General features: G+C 35.4%; 1 protein-coding gene across 3 annotated transcripts in view; it reads right to left on the bottom strand.

Moving 5' to 3' along the window:
* LOC132923470 (uncharacterized) overlaps window positions 1–22,825 on the bottom strand; it is a 124,548-nt gene that overhangs the window by 62,627 nt on the left and 39,096 nt on the right. For all 3 annotated transcript variants that reach the window (XM_060987490.1, XM_060987488.1, XM_060987489.1), the window contains exons 9-45: window positions 22,367–22,627; window positions 21,631–21,750; window positions 21,430–21,563; window positions 21,123–21,360; window positions 20,934–21,056; window positions 20,700–20,834; window positions 20,399–20,632; window positions 19,832–20,341; window positions 19,584–19,766; window positions 19,270–19,518; window positions 18,975–19,202; window positions 18,698–18,901; window positions 18,324–18,617; window positions 17,423–17,674; window positions 17,155–17,344; window positions 15,411–16,984; window positions 15,152–15,340; window positions 14,662–15,043; window positions 14,162–14,589; window positions 13,691–14,094; window positions 13,347–13,611; window positions 13,079–13,275; window positions 12,751–13,008; window positions 12,194–12,644; window positions 11,947–12,129; window positions 11,756–11,887; window positions 11,150–11,665; window positions 10,877–11,078; window positions 10,619–10,794; window positions 10,242–10,513; window positions 9,765–10,173; window positions 8,519–8,779; window positions 8,277–8,426; window positions 5,475–6,266; window positions 2,083–2,226; window positions 1,208–1,279; window positions 1,017–1,100 (exon numbers count right to left, since the gene is read on the bottom strand). In XM_060987490.1, the coding sequence (XP_060843473.1) occupies window positions 1,017–1,100; window positions 1,208–1,279; window positions 2,083–2,226; window positions 5,475–6,266; window positions 8,277–8,426; window positions 8,519–8,779; window positions 9,765–10,173; window positions 10,242–10,513; window positions 10,619–10,794; window positions 10,877–11,078; window positions 11,150–11,665; window positions 11,756–11,887; window positions 11,947–12,129; window positions 12,194–12,644; window positions 12,751–13,008; window positions 13,079–13,275; window positions 13,347–13,611; window positions 13,691–14,094; window positions 14,162–14,589; window positions 14,662–15,043; window positions 15,152–15,340; window positions 15,411–16,984; window positions 17,155–17,344; window positions 17,423–17,674; window positions 18,324–18,617; window positions 18,698–18,901; window positions 18,975–19,202; window positions 19,270–19,518; window positions 19,584–19,766; window positions 19,832–20,341; window positions 20,399–20,632; window positions 20,700–20,834; window positions 20,934–21,056; window positions 21,123–21,360; window positions 21,430–21,563; window positions 21,631–21,750; window positions 22,367–22,627 (10,896 nt within the window). The remainder of the gene's footprint in view (window positions 1–1,016; window positions 1,101–1,207; window positions 1,280–2,082; window positions 2,227–5,474; window positions 6,267–8,276; window positions 8,427–8,518; window positions 8,780–9,764; window positions 10,174–10,241; window positions 10,514–10,618; window positions 10,795–10,876; window positions 11,079–11,149; window positions 11,666–11,755; window positions 11,888–11,946; window positions 12,130–12,193; window positions 12,645–12,750; window positions 13,009–13,078; window positions 13,276–13,346; window positions 13,612–13,690; window positions 14,095–14,161; window positions 14,590–14,661; window positions 15,044–15,151; window positions 15,341–15,410; window positions 16,985–17,154; window positions 17,345–17,422; window positions 17,675–18,323; window positions 18,618–18,697; window positions 18,902–18,974; window positions 19,203–19,269; window positions 19,519–19,583; window positions 19,767–19,831; window positions 20,342–20,398; window positions 20,633–20,699; window positions 20,835–20,933; window positions 21,057–21,122; window positions 21,361–21,429; window positions 21,564–21,630; window positions 21,751–22,366; window positions 22,628–22,825) is intronic.

Genomic DNA, 22,825 nt, shown 5'->3' with positions numbered 1-22,825 from the left:
AAATGATAGATGTATGATCAAAAACAAAGTTATATTCTACACAAGTAAATGCACCTTCGTAATGATCATTATAATGTAAATGAGCGAAATACATAATATATTTAGTATAGGTACACGAACTTTCGTGTATACGGTGAAATCGATTAAATAACTAATATCTATAAATTATTACAATGGTATAAATGTATAACAATATGAAAAAAAAATAAAATCTTCTCGTCATAACGGAGATTTATTGATTCGATATAATATTTTATATGTATTATGATAATAATAATATACTAGTATACTACATTACTCGTGTATGTTTGATATAATATGTGTAAAGCATTTAATAGAAAACAAGAATATCGATAACTCATGCAGCCCATTCTACAATTATTTCTACTCGACAATCGATTAGGTACGTATAATGTATAAATGTGTTCAAAACTAATCAATTCTACTTACTGTATGATAATTTGTTTAAATTTAAATACACATGCGATATAGTCCTCTGTATATTTTTGTATTTTATATTTAACTATAGTATAATATAATATTCCCCATGCTGCAGTCTGTGCTTTTGCGTCACATTCCCCCCAAAATGCCCACAAGTCTATCTATCATTGAACTTTTTACATTTACATCAACAACATTTATAATGTTACTTTCGAGTTTTGAGTGTATAAAATACAAACAAACGCTTATTTTACGTATTCACTTTCGTTAAAAATAACATTGAGATGTGCTGCTATCTGACACGTATATTCACATAATATTTACATGATAATAGAAATGACGAATATATATTTACATGAAAGAACTATAGGAAATAGAAATACTTTATACATAAGATTAAGCAATCAAAGAGAAAGTAAAGAAGCAAGTATCGTCAAAATGATGTTTCGATGCTTGATTCTTCGCCGGATGTCTTGAAGTCGTGATTATATAAGGAAGGAGTGAGGAGGTTTTAAAAACAGCAACACATCTATTATCTAAATATTATCCCATTTGAGTTAAATACTCGCACATACCTTTAGCGCAAGCTCCAGTTATCGGATCACATGGTACACCTGTCGGGCAATGCTCACATCCCGGAATTGCAATAGGATCTTGACCTACGTGTTAAAAAAAGTTCCAAATTTAAAATTATGTAAACATTTTAAAATTGTTTAAAACAATTTAAAAAGTTATTCGACAGTACTGTAGAGATAAAATATCTTACTCGATAATATACAATTGCATCCATCACACACGTAACCGTTTTGGCAGTGTTCATTTTTTTGGCATTGGCATACTATAAATGTAATTTAAATTGTTAAAATTGTTGTTTTTGTACTTTATTAAAAAAAAGTTGAATACATTTCGAAGCGGAAGACTTTGCCGTGTATACTTTATACGAATGTCATAATACCATTATTTATTATGTAAACATATATGGTACCTATCTATACTACAAACACTGCAGTGTATACAGCTAAATACCGCATAAATTGAATTTAATGAATGGAAATTTGGTGGTTAAAAGTACTACATATTTCAATATGACATTATGTTGTGATGTATAAATCAAAAACACAAATATATAAAGCAATCCTGACCAATATTAAAAAAATAAACCGAGTTATTTCGCTGTGTTTATTAAGCGTTACGCCCGCGACAATAATAATAATATTATAATGATTGTGAAATCATGGAATATTCAGTTCGCTAACCAAATAATTTAGGTAGTTATTTCGTTCTTGATATAAATAAATATTAAAACCTAATAATTGTATTGTAATAAATTAAATTAGAGAGTATGAAAAAGGAAAAAAAAACGTGACAACAATAATATCAGAAATCTCGTTTTATAAATTATTTTATTGACAGTTTGACCTTGGAAATATGACCTATATAACGGGTGGGTGATGTATTGATGATTTTTGTAGTCTGATTTTAGCGAACAGAGTAATATTATAATAAGATAGTAATATGATAATAATAAAATATGTTAGAAATGTTTCGTAAATTTAACTAAATATACAGGTCAAGGCATAAGTCGACGATATAATTATCTGCAATTAGCATAATTATAGTAACAGCGATTGCGGCACTTACGTTTCAAGCAAACTGGTTGATGGTCTTGTACTTGACAGTCTTGTTGTGAATTACATGGATTGTTGTGTTGACACGGGTTTTGGCACTGATTCGCAATGCAAGCTTGTCCGGACGGACATTCGTAGTGCGCGGAGCATCCGACCACTGAAATCGCCAAACGACATTGCGTGTTTATAAATTAAGTCGAGAACAGTATATAATATATAAGGAACGCAGATATAGATCGAATTCGTTCGGATTTAATTCGATCGATTTTCCGGCCTTAACTACGATAATATATTGTTATCGTAATGAATAAGCGTTTGTATTAGCGCGTCAGACATTAAAGTGTTGCCGACATGATTCTAAAAACGAGTCTTAGAGTCATGTTTGCAAGTAAACATTAAATGGTCTGCGCAGTATTAACCGTCACCGAAACAAGCTTATTATAAATTAAAGTAAAGTAAAGTAAAATCAATAACACCAATCACCATTTCGTCGAGCCGATACTCTTGAACTCAACAGTAACACGAAAAGAACATAGTAAAACAATAATCGCTTAAGTAATACCATGACACAACAGAGTCAAACACATCATTTTTACCACATCAAACACTTTACCGGCTGTAACGCGTTCGGGGCGAAAACGTGATCGAAAGCGATTACACGACGGTACAATAAAATAACTGCAACGACGGTTTAAAGTGAAGCAACAGAGAGCGCTAAGAAGAAATGTATACAGGTATCGTCTCCGGCGAACGTTCCCGGCGCACTGCAGCAGAGCGTAGAGGTAGACAGCGGCGACAGTAGGTGGGTGACATGCATATTCCTCCGGAGCGCTGAAATAAAACAAAAAAATTACGGCGGCCAATCAAATGTCGATCGCGCGCCTCGGACTGAAAACTGCCACGGAGCGGGTAAAAAGCCGAAAGGGGGAGAGACGTCAATTAAAAATAATACGAAAGATAAAAACGGTTCGGCGGCGGCGGTGGGGATCGGCGGGCCGCCGAACGCGAAGATCTTCGCCGCCACCGCCGCTCGCAAATGTAAATAGCCGGCGTGTGGATTTAAACCCGCGCAGGCCGCGCGCACTGGCATTACTATAATAATAATAATAATAATAATAAAAGTATATATGTGTATATTATGTATTATGTGGTGGAACGACTTTACTTTCACGGCGGCTTAACCAACCGTAGCGCAGTCGTAAAATTGTGAGTGTATGTGAATGTGTGTTTGTGTGTGTGTGTGTGTGTGTAAGTGTATGTGTGTGTGCGTGCGCGTGCTGCTATTCTCTTTCTGAATATATTATTATACATCCGAATATGTATATGATATATGTTTGCGCGCATTTTACTTTACATAAATTATTGTTATTATTATTATTATTACTATTTACTATCTTCGGCGTATAGTTCAGTCCCAGTGAAAGTTATTATATTCCACAATTAGTGTGTCTGGGCCGTATATGTAGGCACGTCTGGTTTTTTTTCATTTTTTTCTATTTTTTTTTTTACGTCCGTTATGATGTTTATTTTAATATTTGTAGGAAGGACGCGCGTCGGCCGTGTAAACGGTGAAATAATACTAACGTATGTATAATATGTACCTATATATAAACCGCGGCAGTCTTCAGCGACCTTACGCAATCGTCCGCGGCACTCAATTTTATTGTTGTAGGTATGTATGTACATACCTATAACTAAACTTTTTAATTTTTTGCGTTAAAATGTACTTTCAATTTTTTTTTTGCACATGAACGGACGATGAGCCCGCGATAATGTTTGTAGGTCACGTGCACTATTTATAACATATTATATATGTAGTATGTATACTCTTATGTACACAGACTCATATACAATCGTATAATTATGTATAAATATTATTTATTATATACATATTATTAAATCTATAAAGGTAGTACATAGGGTACTATATATGTAGCTGGTGCCAGAGACTTCGACGCACCGCACTTCATGCACGACATTTTAATCACGAGTGTCAAAGCGTAACATGCACGCGGTCGCAACGACTGTTTTAAGTCGTGTTTATAAGTGCGTACAGGTGTGGAGAACGCGCGTGATTGCGGTCCGAAAAGCGCGGAAACCACTCGTGAAAAAAACATAATATAAATTAATAATAATCAAACATACTAAAGATACATATAAATGATTTTATAAAGTATACAAGGCACGCGTCACGCCGTCGTCGCGCATGCGCCGAACGAGGTTCGACCGTACATTTGTTATAGTGTGATTAAACTATAGTACGATTTTACAGAAAATATTATGACATAATTATAATATGTATCGTTTAATTAACAGACTCTACAAATAGACGCGGACGACGACGGGCGGTGAGCTGCGCGTGGCTGCAAAAGCGCGAAAGATGATATCGAGGGAGAAACGGAGATCGAGGGTATGATCTATAGCAGTGGTGCTAACACGCCTTTCCCTAAAAAAAAAGCTGAAATTTGCTGATCCCCGATGGACCGAAAGCTTCATTATATGAGAAAAAGAACCATAAGCAGACCTCTTGAAATGCAACTCGATCTCCGCTGGTGGAACATGCGCTAACCGATATACCATGCTAGCCGGTAACGGAGTACCGTGGTAAAGTACGATACCACGTTGGTGGGATTTTATGACATGCGAGCAGGGGAGGAGTATTGTGCTATAACGCTACTATTAAATCTTTACGAGAAAAATTACAGACGAACGTTATTGATAATAATATTAAACACCAAATTTATCATAAACTTAATTACACCACGAATTTGTTTTTATTTTCTGCTAAAAATTTCTAAAAATTACCGGTTTCTCGTTTTTGAATTACAATAAAAAAATAATAAGTTTTCCGCAATATTTTTGTATGATTATTTCTCCTTTTGACTCAATCAAAAATTAACTAGATTAAAAGTTTTACCAGATAGGTTCTTTCCAAGGAGTTAATTGAGATAGGAAACATTTTTTTCTGAAAGTAAAATTATTGATAAAGGTGTATACTGCGAGTATAATGCCATATTAAAATCCGTATGATTTATTATGTTATCGAATATAGTTACTAGGACATCTACAATTTATACAAAACGCATATTTAGATCGATACGATGAACGTGTTCAAATAAAGTACTTTTAGATCGCATCATCACGTAGGTACACGTTATAATATTGTTATTAATAATTTGACCGATAATTATTGAAATCGTTAAAGATATGTATGAGAGAATGATACCGTACGAGAGGACGGTCAAAACCTGTAACGATTACGGTGTTCGGGATACGAATACGCACAACACAACTTCCTCCCCCCCCAGCGGCCACGCGTAATGATATATATGCTTAATTATTATATGTAGGTAACAGCGTTTGCGTGTCGTTGTTGTGTGTTTTTCTTTTTTTTTGTACATTTACCTTTCAGACATCCCGACTTCGAATCGGCACTGTAACCGGTCGGACAGAACTTGCACACGGCCCGGTGCCCGTCCACGCCGCACGGGGCGTCCGCGGGACACGTGACGTTCGCGCATGGGTCGACGCACGCAAAGTTGACGCACGCCTCGTGCTCCGGGCAACCGGCGTCCCGGAGGCACATTGACGCGGTTGGCGCACAGTTGTCGGCGCACACGCACACGGCGCGGTGATCGAGCACCAGACACCGCTTGTCGGCCGGGCACGGGCCACCCGCACCGCCGCCGTCGCACGGACTCAGGCATCGGCCCTGTCCCGTGCACCGGAGGTGCGGCGCGCAATCCGCGTCGGCCCGGCACTCGCGCTCGACGGGTGCGCACGACAACTCGCCCAGCTCGCTGACGGCAAAGCCGTACTTGCACGCGCATCGCGCCCGGTGGTTGCGGACCACGCAGGCCCGGGGTGGGTCGCACGACAGCCCGTCGCACGGATCGCGACATGCGCCGTCAACTGGGCTGCACGCCCGCGACGCCGGGCAGTCCGCGTCCACGGCGCACCGGGACGCCGCGGCCGGTCCGTCGCCGGCGCGCTGCACACAGCTGCTCGGGTCCGGCGCGCATCCCACCGCCGGGTCGCCCGCGTAACAGTCTGGGCACGCGCACTGGGCCCTGTGCAACACCGGCCGGCATAGAGCGTTCAAGCCGCAGGTGTCTCTCACGCTACACGCGTCAACGCAACGTCCGTCGATGCACGTCTTTTCGTTTGTACACTGACCGTCGTCGGCGCATTCGACCGCTGGCGATAGTAACGCGTCATAAAAAAAAATAACAGTTTTTTGTCAGAATATATATACACACTGCGTCCTAGCTAATATCATTATAATATACTATTATACACATTATGTTACATTTTCAGGGCCGTATTTAGCATTTTGTGGTCACAACCCCTTGTGGATGATTGATGTAATACTAATGGGCAATGCCCGCCCGAGCTTAACATCTAACACTATACAATATTGAGCAGTACGTATTATATAGAATCTATAGATATTAAACTTGCCGGAAGGTTGTTAGAGAAAATTCTCCGAATTTTTTTATATTCATATTTATATCACTTAATTAGGGGGTCGGGGGGGGGCCGGGGTGGTCGTCGTAGGGGGGGGAGCGACCACAAGGAATAAATGGGTGAGTTTTTTTTACCTGTGAGAGGTTTTTTCGCAGGATAATGAGACTTAAGATATTATAAAAAATAAAAAAAAAGTTGTGCGACCGAAAAATATTGTTATCTTTTTTAAAGTTTCCATTTCAATATTGTCTTAATGACATTATTTCTCTCCGATTATTAAACCATCACCATGACGTCCCCTCCCTCTAAATACGACCCTGTATTTTATGTACATGGATGTCCGGGTGTATATGTGTGTGTAAAAGTGTGTAAGCGTATGTGTGTGTATTTAAGATGGCTTAATATTATTCCCAAATATCATAAGGATTAAGGTTAGTGCTATGACGAAAAGAATTTAACATTTACCTACGATAAATTTTAATCATTTTTGCAATAGTTCTACATTTCGAAATATGGTTAGATCAGGTCGAATGATTCTGATTATATAATAAAATGACTTCGTTTATAATAAAACGTTTTCGAATCGGAAACTAATGAACCGTAATAGCCAATTAAGCTAATGAGTTGTTTATTAAATATATTTTTATGTCAAAGGTCAAATTTACTAAAATTATACAAAGGAATAAGAATGAAGTTGTAATAATAGATTAAAAAATCTCCGTTTATTATGAAATATATTTAAAAATATTTTGTTTTTACTTTGTTTATCGAAGAGATAAACAAGTATTTTTAATTTGTAATAACATTAAGCCAACTTATCATATTATTAATAATATACAAATACTTTAAAGTGATGGAAAGAACTGTGAAAGAATTTATTCTCACAACATGCCATTGAAAATATAATATGCCCAAGCAGTAAACCGTTTCAAGAAACAAATAGTGACTTTCAATTACAATGTAATAGGTTTTAAGCAAATCACGCTTCGTGCACAATAAATTACAATTGTTTAGGTTAAACGTGTGAGTATATAACACTTTCACAGTTCCCTCCAATCTGAACATTGACTGCTGTACATCATGTCCAATTAATAATACTAAAACATGTAGCGAAGGGGGTCGTGATCGTAAGAAATAGTTTAAATACATATTGAAGTATTCTCAATCGAAGTGGGATAATAATATTTTAATCAATCATTATAATGGAAATTCCAGATTGGGGGAAACTGCTCATACTTCCACGGTTAACTCAATAGTGTATTATTTAGAATTAAAGTCCAGAACATATAATAATACAAAATTACAAACCAATATAATACGTGGACAAGTGGTAATAAAACAATAATGTAGTCGTACCACTTATTTATATAATATAATATGTACAAAAGCTGTATCTATTTAAAAAAAAAAACCATGCATATTTATCTATTAAAACAATATCTACAAATCTCGTTTATACATTTCGTCGGATCTTCGAATCGTATAATAGACCTATAACAATAATATTATGCACACCGTTGTTATAATATTATATAAAACAACTGCAGCAGATAAGTATATTATATGCGTCCGAAACTATAATAATCATATTATTATCATCGTAAAAACTACGGAATATCATTATAATATTCGCGGCTACATTATAATGTCGTGGTACCTAAATTTTATAACATAAAGTCGAGTATATCGATGATTGTCGAGCCGATAACGTAATATTATGGTACAATGAACACGACTTACCTTGGGAGCACTCTTTTTGTGGAGAACCAGTCGTGCCGGGCGGGCACTGGCAAATGTACACCGTCGATCCCGCACTGCCCGTCGGTTGACAGACGGCGCCCTTCCCGCAACCGTTTGTCCTACAGTCTGAGGGTAATTTTTTCATTTCGCCTGGAATAAAAAAAAAAATGTACATTTTTTTGATGTTCGATTTTTGAATTGAGTTTTTTCCAAGGGCAGCGCTGTTCTGCGAATGCTCTCACATTGCACGTATGGATTTCCCGCGGGATATTCGGTTGGGCAGTAGCATTTGGCGTCCTGGTCGTTCACCGGTTGGCAGAGTGCGTGTTTTCCGCAAATTACGTTCTTGCACGGGTCCGACCGCTGTTGAGCTTGTTCGCATACGCATCGTTTGCTTGGGTCACCTGTACAACCAGGAGGGCAAAGGCACTCGTAACCCCCGGCAATGTCTTTGCATCGGCTGTTCTGTCCGCACGGGTTCGACGCACACTTTTCGGCCGTTCCTGTAAAACCGTTTTGGGTTGAAATATTTATAATTTAATTAAAATATATAATAATATGATATACTCATTAAGCACATATTCGGTATGTATCTACATAATACATTTTATGACGTTTAGTTTTATATCATACAATTTCAAATTCCATTTGATCGTTAAAAACGTTAATAATAGTTTAAATAAGTGCAAGACGAAATCAATTTATTCATTTTTACGTATAATAATAATGTAGGTGCCTATACCTATACCTATACTGTCAACACAAATGTATATTTATTCAATTTTATGATTTTCATTACGTGAGTACATATTCACATTTATACAGTTTTATAGCGTTTGGTTTATTATATGCATTTTCTTTCTGGGAAGCAAACACTTCTATAAGTTTTACTTGGTAGACTCTCTAAGTTATAGATTGAATATAGATTTCACTTAATAAACGAAGAAATCAAAAAAATAACTAGGAATAAACTAAAGAGTACATGCTTCCTCTTAGTCTTTAAATATGAATCATCATTAAACATCAAATTTACATCAACATATGACTTTAATAAAGTAGAAATAATACTTAATTGATGTTTTAAAAATTGAATTACAAGATAACTAATTATATTTAAGTACATGATTTAATAATTTAAAATTAAAGTTCACTTTATAAGCAATAAATGTACGAAAAAATGAAATTTAATGGTATATAATCATTGATGATAATTTATTATTTTAACAATAATTACCTACATTAGATACATGTATGATAATAGTCTAGCTAACCGACATCAGTGTAAATCCGTATAATTAACTATTAAAAATAAAACATAAATGATAAACTTTTACTTTTTAATTTTACTTTAATTATACTGATAAGCAATAATGTATACGATAAATGATTACGTGAATGACTGGATATAAGTTTAAAAAAAAATAACTTTCACGTTGCCTAAATAATATTCTAAAAGATTTATTATTATTATTATTATTTAATATTTACCTGGCTTGCATTCGAGTTGAGCATTTCCATAATATCCAAGTGGACACGTACAATAAGCCATTCTATTTGTAACTCTACATTGTGCATTTGATCCACAAGCACCTTGCTCCAAACATGGATTTCTACATACTTTGTCAGAACCACATTTTTTGTTTGTCTCACAATCATCATCCTTGTTACAAGTATATCTAACACATTCAATATTGGGTTCTCCCTGGAATCCGTCGGGACACATACAAACGGCTCTATGATCGTTGACATGACATTCGGAATTGTTTCCACACGGTATTCCTGCGGAAACGACGTCACAAGGATTTTTGCATTTACCATTTTGGCAAGACCGGTCATTCGCACAATCTGCATTAGTACGACATCCGACAACGCATAGTCCATTCGAACATATATGACCCTAAAAATTAAAATTAGTTGACATGTTTAAAATAGTAATCAAATTGAAATTTGTTGAGTCAATATTACTGTTGGACAATTCGTGCTGGAACTACATTTCGTTGTACACGTATCTTTATGACATATTTCTCCACACGAACAGTCTTTATTAGCCGCACAGCGTTTTATGCAATAGCCAGTTTCCAAATCACAGGGACACGTCCCATCGCATTTTAAAATCGATTTAACGCATCCGATTAATGGGTTTCCGTTAAACCCAGCCATACAACTACATTGCACTCCGTGATTAATGACTTTACATTCGGCACATGGGCCACATGTAGTAGCACTGTCACAAGGAGCTAGATAATTAAAAAGTTTTATTTATTTTGTATTTTAATAATTAATAATCGATTATAAAAACGTTTTTAAACAGCATCACTCTATACTACAATCATATGGCTTACCTCTACATTGTTTGTCGATACACGCTTCATTATCAGGACATGAAGTATCACTATGACAACCTCCAACACACAAACGATTTTCGCAAATCTGATTAGGACTACATTTAGAGTCTGAATTACATACTGCTTTGCAAATTCCGTTATGACACCGTTCATCAGATAAGCACTCCAAGTCCCTAATAATTGTGTGCATTATTAAACGTTAGTTCTATTGTTTATGGTGATTAGTGCACGTTGATTAATTATATAGATATTTACGTTTGGCACACTGCTTGACAAGTAGATGTATAGCAAGTTTGGCCTGAACTACAATCACTGTTTCCTTTGCAGCTTATCATTGGATATCTACAAGCAAACAGAGGATCACCTTCGAGCAGTAAAGGGCAGCTACATTGTTTTTGGTGATTTGAAACGGAACATAATGCATTTACACCACACGCAGTTGGAGATTCACATATATCTAAAATCAAAATTTTTTTTTCATATAAGTATGACGTGATAATAAATTAGATTATAATATTTTGATTTTACCTCTACACTTGTTGTTAATGCAAGATCTATCATGTGGACAGTCTGTGTCGCTTCTACAGCCAACGTTGCACACTAATCCATTACAAATTTCTCCACTTCGACAATCGTCGTCCTTGCGACACAACGGTTTACATATAGATACTGACATATCGCACTTCTCATTTCCGTGACAACTAGCGTCAGAAGAACATACTGGTTGACAGGAATTATCTTTACATGAGTAATTCGCAGGACATTCTTGATTTTCGTTACATGGTTCTGCTGGAGTTCTAATACATGCTATTTTAGCTGTAGGATTGGGAACAAATCCAACTCGACAAGAACACATGGCCCTTTGATTAGCAACCGTACAGACGGCATTTGGTCCACAGGGCATTGCCACACAAGGATTTGTGCATACATTATCTCTACAAGACTCCACGGAAGCGCAATCTTCATTCGATTTACATCCAAATAAACACATATTGTTCAGACATATATGTCCTAAAAAGCAGTCATTATCTACTCTGCAAGTTACTAAAAATTGAAAAATATTTTATTAGTTCATAATAAATATAACTATTATTTTTTTACTGTTTATTTTAATTATATATTAGGTTAACTTACAAGCGCAATGGTTTTTAAAACATTTTTCATTTAACGCACAGTGATTGTCGGCTTGACAATCAGGTTGACAAACTGATTGATGACATGTACTATTTGGATAACAGTTTTCATTGATCTCACAAGCAACAGGAACTATATAAAAAATAAACATAAAAGAAATATTCTACGATTTTGTTATGTAGATTACATACTTCGAACACATTCAATTTCACTGCCACCTGTAAATCCAGCGGGACATGAACAGTGTTTAACATGGTTAATCACTTTACAATTAGCATTTAATCCACATGAGCCTTGTCGTTCACATGGATTATTACACTGGCCTTGTAAACATTGTTCAGAAAGACCACATTCTGCATCCGACTGACAAGATGCTAGAAAAACAAATTTTAATTTTATGTATTGCAATATTATGAGTAAATTAATTATTTAACTTACATTTACAAGCCCCATTGTAGCAGTATGTATTACTTGGGCATTGCTGATTTGAAGTGCATGCTACAGCCCTAGGTCTACATCCAACATTTAAATCATTTGGATCTCCTTGATATCCTGGGTGACATATACAGGAGCCATAATGTGTTGACGTTCCACACTCAGCATTCGGACCACATTTTACTTTTTCACAGTTGTCTTGACACTTGGGAATACCATTAGTCTGAACACAATGTGCTGCTGGGGGGCAGTCTTCGTCGATTTGACATTCAACTGGTGAATGACAACCGTCTTTGTACGGATCTCCCACAGTTCCTAGTGGACATAGACATTTGAAGGAACCTCTTGAGTTATCACACCTAGCTCCTGGTCCACAAGGTGCAGCTTCACATAAATCCAATACATCACAACCAAAATACGGATCTCCTGTATATCCTGGTTGACAATAACAAACCTAAAAATAAAAGGCCAAATTATTAAATTTATCAAATATTAAAATAAGCTATTGTTATTATTTATTTTAAAAATAAGTTATTCATATTTATAATTTTATTGCATACCTGTTGGTGATTTTCTGCAGAGCATAAAGCATTTGGTCCACACGGGTTGTTTGCTAGACATGATATTTTACACATGTGATCTTCACATATTTTATCATTTGTACAGTCTTCGTTTTCATAGCATTCAATTTTGTGGCAACCGATGTGTGGGTTTCCGTGGTATCCAGGCTCACAATTACATACTGGTTGATGGTCAACTGCTGAGCATTCAGCATGCCTTCCACAAATAACTTCTTCACATACGTCAGTACATTGGGTCTACAATTAAAATAATATTAAATCCATTACATACGAATTATATGACTAATGTTTTGTGTAACATTATTACCTGTCCTATTGTATTTGTCTTACAAATTTGTGTATTTTCACAGTTATCATTTGTAAAGCATCGTAACTCTTGAATGCATATATTATTCTGACAATATTGAAATTCTGGACAACTAGTATTGCCGTGACAGGTTGGTTGACATATATTTCCAATACAAAGTTCGTTTCCAACACAATCCCTTGCCAAGTTACATTCAACTATTTAAAATAAAATAGTATTGAATAAAAAAAAATATATTAGAAATAAATTATTTGATTTAGCGTTTTACCTGTACATATTCCATTATTACATTTAGTTGTAGTGGGACATTGGCTATTAGACGCACAGTATAATATTGACGTACAGCCTAAATGAGGATCACCTGTGTACCCTGCTTTACAGTTGCACATAGCAGCATCATTTTGTATACTACAATCAGTATTCTCTCCACACACTTTAGGTACAGAACACGGATTCACACATTTCGAGTTCACGCAAGCATTTCCCGAAGTACAATCATTGTTGTTTGAACATTCAATTTTCATACACTCCACCTTTAGATAATATACATAAAGCTTATAACTTATAAGATATAAACTATTTTAATTCATAAATAATTATATTCAAACGAACCTTGGGATCACCCTGTGTTTTTAAAGGACATTGGCATTGAATTTCATGACGTTGAACTGAGCAAACTGCATTACGACCACATACTTTGTTATCTGCACAAGGATTTTTGCATTGATTCTGATGACAAATTGCACTTTCTGGACAGTCGTTGTTAGTAGAACAACTGTTCGGATAATGACACCCTTCAGCATTTGGATTGCCCAACAGTCCATCAGGACAGATACACGTAAATGATCCAGGCGTATTTTCACATCTTGCTGTTTTATGACACGGACTTTGTTTACATTCGTCAACATCTTGACATTTATCATTTTTCAGTTCATATCCATTGTTACAAGTACATATGCCTTTATGCTTGTAAGCCTTACAATTACCATGACCACAATTTATCAAATCACACGGGCCTAAACATATATCAATTCATTATTTTCATATAAATAACGTCAAACTAAATTTAAATCATTAACTTACTTGTACATTTGTTGCTATTAGTTTGACAGATTTTGTCATTTGGACAATCTTCGTTTACCAGACACTCAACTTTGAAACACCCAACATTTTTATCAAAAGCATCTCCTAAATATCCAGATGGACAAGTACATGCTGGTGCATGTTCAATCATATGACATAAAGCATTATTTCCACATGCATCATTACACAGTTCTGTGCATTTTCCATTTACACAACCCAAATTTGAAGCACAGTTCTCGTGTTTTTTACATTCATTCGGTTTATTACAACCCGGTTCAGTGTAAGGATCTCCTACTTTACCATCTGAACATGAACATTGAAAAGATCCTGGTGTATTTAAGCATTTAGCACTTGGATGGCATGGATTTTGCATACATTCATTGATATCTTTGCAACCAGTGGGAGAACTTTCATAACCACTTCCACATCTATAAAATAATTTGATGTAATTAAATGAAAAAAAAATAACAGCTTAAGTATCTAAAAAAAAACTTTCGTACCGGCACTTATTGCCTATACAGATTTGGCTGGTATCACAATCTGAATCCAAAGAACAACCTTGTCTACAGATTCCTTCCACACAAACTTCACCCGACAAACAATTACTTGCAGTAAAGCAAACTTTTTCACATTTGTTGCTTGTACACCGTTCTCCTTCAGCACAATCCATTCCGCTCAAACATACAACTTTGCATATATTTCCATTGCACTCTTGGCCTAATCCACACTGGATATTATTATGACATATGTTATTCGATCGCACACAAGACTCTTCTGGAACAGGATTTGGTTGGAACCCTTTGTTACAGGTGCAAATAGCGTTATGATCAATAGTACTGCATTTTGAATTTATTCCACACACACCATCACGTTTACATGGATCTAAAATGTTGTACGTTTTATGTAATTAATAAATAGTTAGATTAATAATTTTAAAATTAAGAACATAACTTATTATTAATTAATAATAAAAATAAAAATGTTATTTACTTTGACATTTCGCGTTTATGCAGGACTCATTGCTTAAACAATCCTTATTACTTCGACACCCTAGTGTACATACTCCATTTATACACGCTTGTGCCGACATACATTGAGAATGTCCAGCGCATGGAATTTCACATTTGTTTTGTACACATCTTTCACCAGAAGAGCAGTCATCAATGTTCCGACAAACCACTATTTTTGAATAATTTAAAAAGTAATTATTAGAACTGAACTAAAATGTAATGACAGTATTATAGCTAACCTTTACACTCTCCATTCGAACAAACACCGCCTTTGCATTCCAAGTCATTAAAACATTTAGTAACTGATCTGACACATCCAATTTTTGGTTCACCATGAATAGGTTCAAAATTATCGGGACACGAACAAATTGGTTTTCTTTCAATAATGTTACATATTGTGTTTATACCACAAGATTTTTCACACGGATTTATACATCTACCGGATTGGCAGACACTTAACAATGGACAATCAATATTTCCATTTGGACATAAGCCTTCTTGTCTACATCCTTCCGTATAAGCATCTCCGATATGGCCAGGTGGACACTTACAAATGTATCCTGAGTTAGGATTAGATTCACATATGGCAGTGAAATGACACGAAGACTTATCGCAAACTTCTATGGCTTCACAAGATATTTCAGGGACAGGATCAGGTTTAAAACCAGGTGGGCATTGACATACAGATGTGTGTCCATCAGCAAGACAAACCGAATTAGTTCCGCAAGTATCTTTGTCACACACATTCATGCATGAATGTGATTGTCTGTTGCAAACTTGTGTTTGTGGACAATCGTCGTTATATACACATGATACTTCTTGGCAACCATTTGAGTCATATGGATCACCAGTAAATGTACCAGGAGGACATTGGCATTGAGCCACATGATTATTTGCCACACAAATAGAATTTAGGCCACATATGGTATGATCACACACTGGTTTGCATGATTTTAATTTACTTGCTGGATCTTCTAGGCAAGCTTCAGTCGGTAAACATTCAACATCTTGTTGGCAGCTACTTTTTTTCATAGGGTGACAACCATTTCGATCATTTGTGTTTCCTACATACCCCGGTATACATTGACAGCTACCTTCGTGATTATTAGCTACACATATTGAATTGAATGGACACGTTAATTCGATACAAACTGATATGCATTTTAATACTCCCAACGCATCTGGTTTACATGATTCATTTTCTTTACAATCAGCATCGACTGAGCAGTCAGGTAATGAAGGCTTTTCACACTTCGATATAACTGGATTCCATACAAACTCTGGACGACATGAACAAACGGGTGCGCCATTTTTTTCCAGTAAACAAATTTCATCTGGTCCACATGCTACTCGAGTACATGCACTAACACAAGAAGATATTCCATCTGATATTATGGAACATACTTTGCTTGCCGAGTTGCAGTCTTTGTCTGTTCTACATTCCCCTTTAGGTGCCACCCTTTCGAGTTTACAACCTAGGTATAAGTCTCCAGGATTTCCAAAATATCCTTCGGTACAAATACACGACGAACGATGACCTTCAGTAACACAAACTGCATTGGGTCCACACTGTAATTTACTACAACCATCAACACATTTTCTAGCTTCTTTATTAATATGGAAACATATTTCTGTATCTTTGCAATCGCCATCGTTTGTACACTGGCCGTGTGGTTTACATCCGGTTTTAAAATTGTAAGGATCGCCAATCAAACCCGGTGGACATACGCATTTACCGAATACACATCCAGCTCTAACACCGCACTTGATATTATCACATTGATTTTCACATTTTCCACGATTACAAACGTATCTATAATAATAAAATAAATAATTAATGAAATATTAATTATTTAATTAACTACAAATGTAATATTTATTTCTTAAATTATTATATTATATATTCATATTATACAATATACTTAACCTAAATATAATGTTTATTTGATGCTATTTATTTAATTTAAAATAAAATTTATTTACCCAATTGGACATGGAACATTTTTTGAACATTGACAAGTCAATGGATCACGACAAATTTGTGGCATTTTAGCTGAACATTCTAAAAACGGATTTCCCACGTAACCTTCAATACATCTACAATCATAACTTCCAATTGTGTTGATACAAACCGCATTGTTACCACAAGCCGAAATCAAACATTCGTCAATATCTGAAATAAATATTTATAATGAGAATTATTGAATTTATTAAATATATAATTAAATTAGGCAATATTCTAAGTACTTACCAACACATTGAACGTAAGGATTTCCTTTAAATCCTGATGGACAGTTACATTCAATAGAATTTAATTTTTCTTTACATAATGCTCCAGTTCCACACGTCATATTTGAACAAGATTTTTTAGATTGGGAATCACATTCTTCATATGGATTTCCTATGAATCCAGAATTACAAACACATTTGTTCTCATTCAACACATCATATTCACAATGTGCGTTAATCCCGCATCCAGGATAACATGAAGGCATTGTAATAGCTAAAAATTAAAAAAATGTATTTATTTATTTATTGATTATAATTTTTTGTCATGTTAAAAATAAAATTTCTGTACTCAAAGCATTATATTTAACATAAATGAAAATTATTATTGAATTATATCAAGTTTATTTATTTTAAAAATGTCATGTCTATAAAGGTGAAAAATTGTGTATAATAAATTTATCTGTAAAGCTTAACTTTAGTTGGAGGTAGATATTTATATAGACTTAATGGGATATTATATTTATATACAATTAAATTAGTATTACAATTATTAATAATAGATCTATAATTTAAATATATAGTACAAAAATATAATAAAAAATACATTCATATTAAGACCTAATAACGATTGTTATAAGACTTACTTTAAGTAGAACATCATAGTCAATTAGCCAATCTACATTTATCTTTATGACTTATTTTTCAAATTGTTTTTATATAAGTAGGTATTGAATTAAAGAATAGAGGTACAATAATTTTATTTATATAATTTATAGAAAAATCAGATTATCTTTTATTACTACATATTGTCAGCAAATTAAGATAATTTAACAAATTTCTTTAGTACAAATAACATTTTAAATTTTTTTTTAATTATAAATACTTAATTATATTATAAAATGAAAAATATAACTGAAACTTACGAGGCATGCACAGGTAATTTGGATCTCCGATGAACAATGGATTACAAACACAATCGTTAGTTTCATGATTACAACTAGCCCCAATACCACAAAAATGATCTTGACATTTCTCTTTACATCGTCCAGCAACGCAAATATTAGGCGCAACACATGGGCTGGTGCTTGAGCAAGTATCCGGCTCACAAGAGCCCCCAGCAAATGGATTTCCAATAGAACCTTCTAAACATTTGCACGTAGGTCCTTGTGGCGACACTATACACTGTGCACCGTGGCCACAAATATACCCATCACACGCTGCAATAAAATATTATGAATCAAGTATTAGAAGCTTTTTATTTAATTTTAATTTCAAGAAAGCACAGTTAGACACTTACGTGACACGCATTCACCAAATATAGATTCTACATAACCAGCACTACATCTACACCATGCAGCATGTTTTTCAGATTCACAGTAAGCATTTTGACCGCAAGGTAAAAGATTACAAGGGTTAGTACAAGTTCCTTTAACACATGCTAACTGTGCAACGCATTCATCGTCCGTAGAACACTCAAACTCTGGTGCTTCTTTTCCTAAACCTAGAATACATAAAAAAAAAATATTAATGTTGGTTTAAATTTTTTTTATTAAATATAATTAATAATTACTCACAACCAACAGAGTAAGGATCGCCATTTGTACCAATCGGACAAATACATTTGTAATGACCTTTTTCATTTATGCATTGTGACCCCAAAGCACACGGATTATCTTTACATTCGTCGACATCTTCACAGCCATGCAAAGGATCTCCTTTATATCCAGGTAGACACAAACATTTTGGAGGATCACTCGGTGTACATTGTGCATTCACGCCACATGGAAATCGATCACAAGGACCTAATACGAATAATAATTAATAAAAATCTTAAAAATATTATTATAATAATTATTTATATATTAATACTTTTGCAGAGATTGTTGTCAAGAACATCGGTATAGTATGGTACGGGACAAACACAAACTCCTGGTTGAATACAATTCTCGTTTAATAAGCAATCTGAATCTTTTATACATTTCTTTTGACTACGAGAACATCCATGATGTGGATCTCCACTGTAGCCAACTGGACATAAACATTCATGTGTGCCGGGTTTATTGATACATTCAGCACCGTATCCACATGAATGTATTTTTTCTTCACATTCGTCTACATCTAAAAATGTATTTAAAAATTAATACCTAATAAATTTAATTAATTATAATAAAATGTATAAATACCATAACATGATCCATCTTCTCTAGGTCTATATCCTTTTGGGCAAGCACAATAGCTTACTCCGCCAGCAATGGACACGCATTCAGCACCAGCTGGACATTTTCCTTTATTACAGCCAGCTAATGTGCACTCTCCATTAACGATTTGATATGGTGGTCTACATTGACATTCTAATGAATTGCATTCTAAACAGATAAAAATGCACATTATATAAAAATATGTTTTTGTGGCATTCAATCTCAATAATTACCTTCACAGCTAGAAAAAGGGTTTCCGTTGAAGCCTGGAGGACACTGACACTCATAACTTCCAGGAAGATTTTTACAAACGGCATTAACTCCACAGGCAGGTTTGTCTCTAAGTTCCGTACATTCATTGGCATCTCTACATTTACCAGTTTTCGGGTCCCTTATGTAACCTCTTTGACATATACAAACACTTTCGCCAACAAACTCATCTTGAACACATATCTCAGATCCCGGACATGGAGACTTCGCACTACATTGTGTAGGACTTTTAGCTTGCGAACATCCTTCTCTGAACGGGTCTCCACTTATTCCACCCGGACATTGACAAGAAAACGATCCCGGCTCGTTGTTACATACTGCTCCCGGACCACAAGGATTACCCTTGCATTCGTCAATATCTGTACATCCTGTGTTTGAATTTCCTGTATATCCTGCCGAACATAGACACTGAGCATCTTTGTTGAGCAGCATACACTCAGAATTGGGACCACATTGTACGTCTTCGCACGGATCTAAATTATAAATATTTTTTTAGTATATTAAATTGAAAGTTATTGTTTTATTCTTACGTCTGCAATCATCTCCGACGTTTGGTTCGGGGCAGAAACAACGCTTTTGATTACCACAAACAGAGTTTCCTGGACATTCGCTATCAGCTGTGCAATTAATTACTTTGGTACATTTGATAAACGGATCTGGTTCAGGTATGGAACCTCCAGGGCACACACAATCAAATGAACCAGGTAAATTAATACATAAAGCATCTTTTCCACAACTGTTGGTGTCAGAACATTCGTTTATATCTGTGAATAAATGTTAAAAACCAATATTAAAAAACAATTAAACAAAATAAATTTCTAATATATTTACCAGTGCACTGTTTAAACGCGTTTCCGGTAAATCCAGGTTTACATTGACATCCAAAACTTCCTGGTGTATTTGTACATAACGTATTTCCTCCACACCGTCCAAACGGTCCATTTACTTTGTCACATTCGTCGATATCTTAAATTACATTTTTACACCCGTTAGTATATAATATATTTATAAAAGTATAAATTATGTGTAGGTGTGAATTTAGAAAAACTCTTTGATGAATCTTACCAACACATCCTAAAGATAAATCATTGGGATTGTATGTCCAGCCTTCTTCACATATACAGTACGCTTCTTGACCGTTAGGTTTGCAATAAGCGTGTGTTCCACACTTGACGTCTTCGCAAGGAGCTTCAATAAATTAATAAAATAAAAATATGAATATAAAATTCAATGAAAAAAATAATTTAAACATACCTTTGCACTGAATTCTTGGTGGGGCACCTACATATCCCGTTTGACATTGACAATGGAATCCGCCGGGGGTGTTTGAACACATAGAATATGGTCCACATGGTTGAGCGAGGCATTCGTCAATATCCACACACACTGATCCTTTGGCGTTAAACCCATTCTTACAAAAACATTGACCTTCAGTGCACTCAGCATTAGTGGTACAATCAAAGTTGGATTTACATAAAACCGTCACGTCAACCTACGGTTAATAAAAGACCAAAGAATGAATAATTGATATTAAAACCAAAATTAAAAAATGATCTTTTACTTGTTCGCAGGCAACTTTTGGATCCGGTTTGCCAGAATATCCTTGTGGGCAAAGACAATTAAATCCAGGGCTAGTATTCTCACAGACCGCGTTGGGACCACAAGGCTTACTTAAGATTTCGCATTCATTAATATCTAAACATAATCAATTCAGTAAGACTAAAATAAGTAAAAACACATTTTTATGAGTAGAAATAAATACCTTGACATCCTTTCATCGGGTCACCTGTGTAGTCTTCTTTACACGAACAGACAAAACTACCGACTGTATCCGTGCAAATGGTATTATTTCCACATGGCGAGTGTTCGCATTCATTGATATCTATCGCGAACATATTGATAGTATTATTAATATGTAGAAAAAATAAATATTTATAAAAAAAATAAAATGCAATATAGATACGTATAACTACACAGTAAGTCAAGAAATCGTCCAAAACAATAATAAAAATTGGTACATACCGAAAGATCTTGATGCGTTCGTGCCACACACAATAGTAATCAAAAAAAGAATGGTTTTACCTCCAAAATATCGGCGCATGCTGCTAAATACTCGTATAAAAAACAAGTATAAATAAAATTAGATTTAAAGCAACGAATTTCCGACTAAAACGGGAAAACGATGCGTAATATAGAATCTAGAAAGAAAAGGTGTAGTATAAGATTGCATTCAAAAAGTAAACACTTAACAAACAATAATATATAAAAGAGATAGAAAGAGAGAGACACAAGAGTATTGACCCACGCGCAGCGTCTGTATAAATCGACACTCGACGACAACAACAATAATAATAACAGTAATAAAAAAAAAGCGCGCCATGCAAGTGTCCGGTGCGTGTCACAGCAACCAGATGAGCAATGATATAGATATCATTATAATATAGTATTAAGCATCGATCAGGGAAGAATCGACAAGCATCAGCGGACGGCACACTAACTTTGGCAGTGTTCTATCGCGGACCCGGTGAACCCGGGCGGACATTGGCAGGTGTACGAGCCAGGGACATTTGTGCATTTGGCGTTGACCCCGCACGGGCTGGATGGCGCCCCGCACTCGTTGACGTCCGCGCATCCACTTCCTGCTCTCATTTCCTCCGCGGACGCGGTATATCCGGTCGCGCAGGAGCATGTGTAGTTGCCGGCCGAGTTTGAGCACACGGCGTTGGGACCGCACGGCGAAGACTCGCACTCATCCACATCTGCGTTTCCGTCCAAGGCGAAATACGGTGTCGATGTAATGCACAATAATACATATAAATTATACGTTAGAAAAAGCAGGTGTTAGACACGGTCTATGTTATTATGTACACAGTGTCGCAATAATATTATTGAAATTAGGTGGTAGTAGGTGTAAGGAGTACGCAGGTAGTAGTACCTATGCGTACGGGGTAAATTTT

This window comes from Rhopalosiphum padi, chromosome 2 (assembly GCF_020882245.1).
Source record: "Rhopalosiphum padi isolate XX-2018 chromosome 2, ASM2088224v1, whole genome shotgun sequence".
In the NCBI taxonomy this organism is placed as follows: Eukaryota; Metazoa; Arthropoda; class Insecta; order Hemiptera; family Aphididae; genus Rhopalosiphum; species Rhopalosiphum padi.
Note: the sequence above shows the minus strand (reverse complement) of the source record. Positions and strands in the feature narration are given on the sequence as shown.